The 9,934-nt window shown below is 32.2% G+C and overlaps 1 protein-coding gene across 1 annotated transcript; it reads right to left on the bottom strand.

Moving 5' to 3' along the window:
• Positions 1-789: 789 nt before the first annotated feature.
• LOC104602043 (glyoxylase I 4-like) lies at positions 790-1,925 on the bottom strand. Its single transcript, XM_010265597.3, has 3 exons — positions 1,671-1,925; positions 1,462-1,573; positions 790-1,370 (listed from the first exon to the last, which is right to left on the bottom strand). Exons 1-3 carry the CDS (start codon positions 1,835-1,837, stop codon positions 1,014-1,016), a joined length of 636 nt encoding a protein of 211 aa, XP_010263899.1. The 5' UTR covers positions 1,838-1,925; the 3' UTR covers positions 790-1,013.
• Positions 1,926-9,934: the final 8,009 nt, after the last annotated feature.

Here is a 9,934-nt window from a genome sequence, read left to right as displayed (position 1 = left end):
TGTTGAAATGGAAACACACACAAACCTTTCCCATGTAATATATTTTGTTGTAAGACAAATTTGTAACGACGAAATAGGACCCACCCAAGAGACTACTATCTTGGATGAATAGATAAATATAGCATTTTTGACGAATTTGGACGAATTGATTGTTTTTGGACTCTTGGAATTATGTAATATAGCTGCTTATTTTCCACGCTGATTCTGCAGAAATGGGCTGATTTTATTGGAGCACTGCTGAAATGGTATCAGAGAGAGATTTTTTCCATTTTTTCTTTTTTTCTTTTTTTTTTTTTGAATTGAACTAAGCATTTCCATTTTTCCACAAAAAAAAAAATCTTCTTTGGTATGATATGATATGAATTCAGAGATAACGGTGATGAGACCAGATCTGTTCCTCACACATGGTGTCTCACACCGACCTCACAGGTTCATTCCACCGTGCATTGGGAACATCTCCCATACTTATGTGTTATTATTTATGGGAGATATTCACAGTGCACGATGAGATATGCTTGTGAAGTCATTGTGAGTGCCTTATCTGAGGAACAGATCCCAATTCAATGCTGATGCGGCACCATTTTAGAATGCTGCTTCCTATCAGAGTTTTGGGCAGGGGAATCCAATAAAAATTGCATTTGAATTGTAAAGAGAGAAAATAAATGATTATAGGTTTTTAATGGCCCATTGGGCCTAACAAGAAAAGTTGTAGCCCATGCATTTATAATGGCCCATTGGGCCTTGGAAGCAGCTTGTCCTATGTGCAACCCAACCCTAACTCAATGGATCTGCTTTAACTAACAAGGTCTTATTTATTAAATAATTACAAACTTATTCACCAAAATAATTCAATATTTATTCTTCTCATATTAAGAATATACAAACTTTGTGCCAAGTCTTCCGAGCTCCGATTCAAGACTGAGAGACCAAAACATAACATGAACCATACTTAATTAAATATAGTTGTAATACAAATTATATAATTGTAGTTTTACTCTTACACAGTTCACAGACTAGAATGAAAAGTTCATCATCTCCTTGCTCAGGCTCATCATCATCGCACGCTCCATCAATCCGCACCCAACCGCAGCACTCTTGCAGGTGATTTCACTGCGCTTGAACTCACTGTATGGAGATGAGGAAAGAGGAAACGCCAGGGAAGCTATCTCATCGGGCCTACGCACACGTAGTGGGCATGAAGAGAGAGGGAGCACCGGGAGGTTGTCGCAGTTGCAGATCTCGATCATGTATCCATCTGGGTCATGGAAGAACACCTGATCCACCTTGATGCCGCCTTCCTCCACCACCGCAGTCACGTACTTCATTCCCCACTCTTTCAATTTCATCTTAACCACTTCCACGTCTGTGCACTGTTTGATTAAATTCCGCAATTAGATTTCAAGGACAAACGATTAATTAACCAGGAGGAATCAGATTATTTTCAAGTACTGCAATTCTTACTTGGAAAGAGATGTGGTTATCCTTGGGATTAATGGGTCGCGATTCTTTGAGGATATTTGCATCCACTGAAGTGTTCTCGAGAAGGTGTATCCCAACTCCATAATTGAACAGCCTATACAGATTCACGTATATTAGTTAATCTTTCATCCAGATAATAAGATATAAATTGACGAAGTAAACAAGAGAAGCATGATTTGAAAAGAACTAACCAAGCTCCATTAAACTTGAAAGACGAGGGTCGTTTAATGGAAGCAAAGCCCAACACATCTTCATAAAACCTGACGGAAGTGCTGATCGATCTGCACAAAAAGGATACATGGTTGAGAGACAGGAGGGGCAATGTTGAAGGAGAGCTGCTCAGTTCTTCTATTTCCATCTCTCCCTTCACTAATGAATATCCTGCTATCTCCTTTTTCCTTCTGTAGTTTTTGCCTTCTACACTCACCACGCCCTTCGAGCTTTGAGCTTGGACCCTTTTATAAGAGGAGTTTATGGAAATGGAAACTGGGACGAACTTTCCTGGTTTATTCTCTCTCTCTCTTGAATTAGAGATTTGAGGCGCGTAAACCACAAACGGCCACTGGAAGACAAGACAAGGGCGATCTCGATCCTGAGACGCACTGGATAAGTTGACTGTTAGATGCTCATTGTGGTTTAGATGGAATGTTAAACAGTCTTGACTGTTGAATTGCGATGGAGAAGTGTGCCCGTTTCCATTTGTAATAAGCAAAAAAGCAAGAGAATACGTGTAATGAGTAGTGACTAAGTAGTACTCTTCGCGTTTTGTCATATTTGAGGAAATGAATCGATCAAGAAGCTTCATCACCAGCGAGTTACTGCAGATCACCTTCCATTTGCATGGATTTTATGTTGAAGGATTGTTGTTCTACCAGCAAGATAACAAATATAACAAAATGAGCCTTAAGTTAGATTGACTATGGAACGACTTACTTTGTTTGATAGGGTATGTATCGTACCCTCCTACCCTAAGGTTGCGTTTGGGTTAGGGTGAATTTGAAATTGAATTTGTTTATTTAATGAATTTTTATTGTTTGGGTGCTTCTCTTTAGGGGTGCAAAGGGACCGGATGATGATCTGATCCGAATCTAATCTTGTTTTTGCCAGATTCGGATATCCCCTGTTGGATTTTTGGACCGGATAATAGAATCTAATTGAAAAAAATCGGATCGAATTCGGATCACCTTTCTACCCGATAAGAAAATAGTTGAAAAAGTATTTGTATTTTTTGTTTTTCTTTGTATAAGCCGTTATGCTTTTTCTTTTAATAATTTATTAAATTTTTCGGAAATTAAATTGGATCAAATTTGGATATCCCTCATCTTTAACAAATTTGGGTTCAAATTGACAATTGTAAGATCTGACCGGATTCGGATATACCGCAATTTAGAATCAATTCGATCCGTTTTGCATCCTTCTTTTGGAATTGTGGAATTCAAAAAAATATTAAAAAACATTCAAATTTATCCCTCTCCTGCAATCCAAACGCAACCTAATTGTACTTGATCATTCATCAAACTGCTCAATTGGTAAGTCCTGCCTTCCAATTTAGACATGGAAACGTGTGGGGTCTGGGTTTATAATAAGCAGTGGACCTGATCATTTGTCGTGTGGCGTGTGCCTCATCATGGATGGAACCAGGAATTTTCTCTAAGAAAAATACAAAATATCCATCGTGTGCTTGTTGTTATTTTATATACATTTAAACTAGCGGAGCGGCCCCTGCAAGGGTTAGATTGGAATTGTGTCATATCATACATATTCTTACAGTAGAAGAAATTTTTGAATAATGAAAATCTAAAAACAAAAAAATTATAGTTTTTTAACCGCCATTGATCTGGATAGATGGACATTTCAACCTGAAAACCGTCTAAGCAACCGGTTCCATTTTACTCCAATCCCAATCCTTGGCCAAAAACCGTTGAATCGGTTAATGACCCATTGACCCAAGCGGTCAAATTGTCGACCCGTTCAATGTTTTTTTTGCCCTTTTTTTATTTTTTTAATTGGGAACCGTCTAGGCAACCGGTTCCATTTTATCCCAATCCTGGTTCCTGGCCAAAAACCATAGAATCGGTCAATGACCCATTGATCCAGGCAATCGAACAGTCGACCCGTTGACCCGTTCAATGGTTTTTGGCCATTTTTTTTTAACTTTTGTTGTCAAAACGAGCCATCTGTTCGAACCAGACGATCGAATCGTCAACCCGAAAACCGGTGGCAGATAAGATATATAAGATTATATATATCTTATAATCTTATAAACCGGTACAGTTTGAGAATTTTCAATGAAGAATTTTCATTGAACCATCCGTTCTTGTAATTTGAGAACCGTCGACCTGAACCATGTCCGTTCTTATAATTTTCATTGAACTATTGAACCGTACTGCCATTTGGCGAAAGGGGAGACCACCCCTTTCCCTTTAATATATAGGGATAAGTGGACTGCAATCCACCTCAAAAATCTGAATTGCAACCCCCTATAAACTGCATCCTACCCATGAATTTAGCATCAATCCAAAGCAGGATTCAGTATATACATATACATATATATAAGATAAATAAATTCACAGAGCATTTGTTTGTTGGCGAATTTTGTCGAGCACTTTGTACTCGAACGAATAGTGTCATAAGTCTTAACACTATCTAAATTACAATATTGCCACTGATATCACAGTAATTAAATTACTACCATTTGGTGAAAGGAGAGACCACCCCTTTCGTATATATATTATTGAAACTGTTGTTGCGGAGACATCCTAATTAACAAACTTTGTTATAGATGCTAGAACCATGTCAAGTTTCGTACTACCCAATTTAATAAGAAACCCTTCTTGAGTGACCAATATATTGAGCTCTCCTATCAATGCAATGGTCAATGGATTTTTTATCAGCTCTCAATTATTATATTATGTTAACTTTTAAATTACAACTAGCGGGGACCTGTGCGATGCATGGGATTTATTAAGCAAAAGCTAAATAATAGAAAGGGTCATTTACTAAAATACCTCTTATAGTTTCATGGATTTACTAAAATCTACCCTATAGTTATCATTTTACTAAAACACCACTTATAATTTGCAATGAATTTAATCAATCTTCCATTAGATGACAGCAGAAAATGATAGTGTTGACCCTAATGCTCATTTAAATAAATTTAATCAAAAGAAAAAAAGAAGTACCATTTTTGCCCTTAATAAGACATGGGCAACCACTCTATTGGCTATATTTGGTCAATTTTGTTTTATATACAAAAAAAAAGTGTTAAGGGTATTTTTGGAAGAAAAAATCATAGGTCTAATGGCAAAACAAACACTCCTTAATGAAAGGTTGATTAAGTAAATAAGTTGTAAAATATATGGGATGTTTTAGTAAAATGGAAACTATAAGATAGGTTTAAGTAAATATGTAAAGCTATAAGGTGTGTAGGAATGGCAATGGGGCAGGTTTGGGGCAGGGATCATATTCCTCTTCCCCAACCCCGATTTTGAAATTAACCCCCATCCCCGATCCCCAATAGGGATGGGTTCCCTATGGGGACCCGAATCCCCAAAATGTTTTTAGATAATAGTATTTTTTAAATAAATCTATTTAAAATAAGTAAATTTTTTAAATTATAAATAATGTTTTAAATATGTTTTGATATATATCTATATATATAATATAAATAATATAATAGTATATTTAATATAAATAACATTTAATATATATATAATTGGGGTCGAGGCAGGGCAGGGACCTCAATCCCCATCCCCGACCCTGACTGGGGATTCCTATTATTCCCCGTCCTCGTCCCACTCTGCCAAAACAATCCCCATTCTCGGCCCCATCGAGTCGGGGAAATCGGGTCCCCGTCAGGGATGGGGAAATTTTCCATCCCTAAAGGTGTGTTCTAGTAAATGACCCTAATAGAAACACATAAGAGTATACAATTGTTTTATATTTTCAACTTTGTAAATAATTAATAATTATTCATATTTTATATACTACTTTTAATAATTTTTTATAAAACAAAATAACAAAAATTAATTTCAGTTAGGTTTATTCATCAAACTAATGAAACTAACCAACCCGATCAACTCGACTTGAGTTGCTCGGTTTTCTAGTATTTTAGGTTGGTTTTTGTTCAAAATTTTCTCAATTCAACCAAGTTGGATCAGTTTCACTTTGACCATTTGTAAATTAACCAAAATCGAATGACCTAACCATGGATATATACATATATATATATTAATATTTTATATTTTAAATATAGAAAAGTGAGAAATTTTGCGTCTTTCTTAGTCTAAAATGTTTTATATCATAAATCTAATTTTTAAATTTATTTTTTTAATAATTACACTATAATTTTTTAAATTAAAATTTAATTTTAAGTTTAAATCTTTTGAACCGACTAACCAAACCAAAAAATCGATCCAAACCGATACAACATGAGTGGGTCGGTTTTCACGAAAGGTCAATCGGTTTCAGCTGACCAACTCCCCAATCTAACCAGGTCAATTTGGTTGGCCAAAGAGCCTATGACCAAACCGAACCAACTCATGAACACTCATAATTTCAGCTAAATTAATAGTCTCATCTTTGATAAATAATTAAGAATAGTTTAATCTCCAATAATTATTGAAAATTTATAGCAAAAATACACAATTATTGAAAATATATTGATAATTAAAAAATACAATAATTACAAAAATTACAAAAATACAATAAGTACTAAAAATATATTAACTTAGGCAATAAATAGTATAATCTCAAATAATAATTTAATATCTAATAAAAATTAATCAATAAGTTATAACAAAAATATAATAAATACAATAAGTATAATAAATTAAATTTAAAATTTTCAATAACAGTAGTTTAATCTCCAATAATTATTAAAAGTTTTTTGTTAAATAGAAAAACAAAATAAATTTATACATAAACATGAAAAATACAATTATCACAAAAAACAATAAATAATTACTGAAATACAATAAATATTAATTTTAGTATACATAATTATATAATAAAAACATATTAAGAGCTTAAAATTATTATAAATAAATATTATTTTCTGAAAGTTATTTTCTCGAATTATTATTTGATATAATTGAAATTAGTTATTTATAATATTTTGTAAAAATATTAAATTATTATTAATTTCAAAATAATGTTATAATTATTTTTCTAATTTTCATGATTTTTTTTAAATTTATTACATAATTTCTTTATTTTAACTATTTAAAATCTATTTATGTTAAATATTTTGTTATTTAAATACTTAAATAATATGTAAATTATTTAAATTTTAAAATATTAATTATTTATTGAATTTAGTTATCCATAAAATCATAATTTATAATATTATTAAATAATTTCATTATTAATTTTATAACATATTAAATTATTATTAATTTCAATATTATGTTATAAATATTTTTCTACTTTGAAGATATTTTTTTAAATATATTACATGATTTCGCTATTTTAACTATTTAAAATCTAGTTATGATAAATGTTTAGTTATTTAAATATTTAAATAATTTATAAAATATTTAAAATCTTTTGTTATTTGAATTTTATTTATTTAAAGCTATTACATTTTATTAAATATTTAAAAAACATTTCAATTGATAGTCCAGAAAAACATAACTTAAATTGTTAGTACATAATTTTGAGATATTTTGTAAAAATAAAAATTAGTTTTTTTTTGTATTTTTAATAAATATTTTAAAGTTATTATGTAATTTTGTTAGAATATTTAAATATTTCTTAAATTTTTTAATCCAAACTTTCTTTAGATAGATATAGATAAAAAGTAGGGGAGAGGATAAATAGGAATTAAAAAAATTTAGGAGAGAAACACTCTACTAAATTCGAGATAATTTTGGAGATAAATAGGAATTAGAGATAATTTTGGAGAAAGTGGGGGATAGTGGGGGAGGTAGCTTAGGAGAAATTTCAGGAGAAGAGATTATATAGCTTATTAAGAAAGTGCATCTCATTGGTTGTTTCAAAAATGACATGGAACAAAAAAGTATTTAATCAAAATAAAATAAAAGTAAAAATATCATTTTTGCCCTTTATAAGACATGGGCAACCACTCTATTGGCTATATTTGGTTAATCTTGTTTTCTGTACAAAAAAAAAGTGTTAAGGGTATTTTTGGAATAAAAAATCATGGGCCTAATGGCAAAACAAACACTCCTTAATGAAAGGTTGATTAAGTAAATAAGTTGTAAAATATATGAGATGTTTTAATAAAATGAAAACTATAAAATAGGTTTAAGTAAATATGTAAAATATAAGATGTTTTCTACTAAATGACCCTAATAGAATCACATAAGAGTATACAATTATTTTATATTTTCAATTTTTTAAATAATTAATAATTATTCATATTTTATATACTACTTTTAATAATTTTTTTATAATACAAAAATAACAATAATTAATTTTAGTTAGGTTTATTCATCAAACTGATGAAACCGACCAACCCGATCAACTCGACCTGAGTTGGTCGGTTTTCTAATATTTTAGGTCAGCTTTGGTTCAAAAATTTCCCAATTCGACCAAGTTGGATCAATTCCATTTTGGCCATTTGTAAACCAATCAAAATCGAACGACCTAACCATGGACATATATTAATATTTTATATTTTAAATATAATTTTTAATATGGAAAAGTGGGAAATTTCCCATATTTCTTAGTCTAAAATTTTTTATATCATAAATTTAATTTTTAAATTTATTTTTTAATAATTACACTATACTTTTTAAAATTAAATTTAAATTTTAAGTTTAAATCTTTTGAACCGACTGACCAAACCAAAAAATCAATCCAAACCGATACAACTTGAGTGGATGGTTTTCACAAAAAGGTCAATCGATTTCAGCTGACCAACTCCCCAACCTGACCAGGTCAACTTGGTTGGCCAAATATCCTATGACCAAACTGAACCAACTCATGAACACTCATAATTTCAGCTAAATTAATATTCTCATCTCCAATAAATAACAATAGTTTAATCTCCAATAATTATTGAAAATTTATAGCAAAAATACACAATTATTGAAAATATATTGATAATGGAAAAATAAAATAATTACCAAAACAAAATAAGTACTAAAAATATATTAACTTAGTCAATAAATAGTATAATCTCAAATAATAGTTTAATCTATAATAAATATTAATCAATAAGTTATAACAAAAATACAATAAATACAATAAATTAAATTTAAAAATTTCACTAATAGTAGTTTAATCTCCAATAACTATTGAAAGTTTTCTATTAAATAACAAAACAAAATAAATTTACACATAATCATTGAAAATACATTTATCACAAAAATAGTAAATAATTACTGAAATACAATAAATATTAATTTTAGTATATTTAATTTTATAATAAATATAGATTAAGAGTTTAAAATTATTATAAATAAATTTTATTTTTTTGAAAGTCAGTTTCTCAAATTATTACTTGATATAAGTGAAATTAGTTATTTCTAGAGGAGGAAGTAAACCGGATCAGCCTTTCCGAGCTCCTCCAGTTGAAAGGACAAACAACACGCCCTTGAACGCGAAGCGAGCAGAGATTCTTATGGCGATCAAGGGCGCTTCTTATGTGAAGTGGCCACCTTGGATGAGAGGGGATCTGAATACCAGGAACAGGAATGTATATTGCCACTTCCATAGAGACCACGGTCATAGCACCGAAAATTGTAAGAACCTCCGCGACGAGATAGAAGAGCTCATCCGTCGCGGATATCTAAAAAACTTTGTATTAAAAGAAAGTAAAAACCAAACAGATCAGTAGGGTGAGCAAGGTAGAGATGCTCTCGAGTCCAGCAACAGGCAGAGCGAGCAGCTGTAGAGACAGCTGCCCAAAGAAAGACCGGTTCGAGGGATAATTCACATGATCACCGGCGAGTCGATTGTCGCGAGCTGCACATCAGCCGCGACGAAGACATCAACTCGTGAGATAGAAAGAGAATAGCAAAATCCTCTGAAGCGGTCGAGGTTAGAAGAGCCCATATTCTTCACCGAAGATGACGCGCGTGGGATCCAGTACTCCCACGACGACGCGCTCATCATAAAAATCAGGATCAATGACTTCGAAGTGAAACGCGTCCTGGTCGACTCAAGCAGCTCAGCAGACATATTGTTCAAAGACGCATTCAACAAGCTGCTGCTCCAAGAAAGCAACATCAAGCCTGTAAACACTCCCTTAGTAGGCTTCAGTGGAGAGGAAGTCAAGCCCCTGGGACGAGTTATAGTACCTGTAGAGGTCGGTACGTGGCCTAGTATTGCGAGGTTCGACCACACCTTTCTAGTGGTCGCAACTCCCTCCCCGTACAATGCCATAATAGGCCGGCCTATCACCCACGCTCTTCGCGCAATGGTGTCCACCTATTATTTGGCTATGAAGTTCCCTACAGACTTCGGAGTAGGGGTAGCGCGAGGCGAC

The sequence above is a fragment of the Nelumbo nucifera genome, chromosome 6 (genome assembly GCF_055504915.1).
Source record: "Nelumbo nucifera cultivar China Antique chromosome 6, China Antique-T2T, whole genome shotgun sequence".
NCBI lineage: Eukaryota > Viridiplantae > Streptophyta > Magnoliopsida > Proteales > Nelumbonaceae > Nelumbo > Nelumbo nucifera.
Note: the sequence above shows the minus strand (reverse complement) of the source record. Positions and strands in the feature narration are given on the sequence as shown.

Coding starts and splice junctions, on each gene's coding strand:
- LOC104602043 (XM_010265597.3), bottom strand. CDS start 1,837: ATGGAAATAGAAGAACTGAGCAGCTCTCCTTCAACATTGCCCCTCCTG. Junction 1,574..1,670: donor TTCAAGTTTAATGGAGCTTG/GTTAGTTCTTTT, acceptor GAATCTGTATAG/GCTGTTCAATTATGGAGTTG. Junction 1,371..1,461: donor ATAACCACATCTCTTTCCAA/GTAAGAATTGCA, acceptor TTAATCAAACAG/TGCACAGACGTGGAAGTGGT.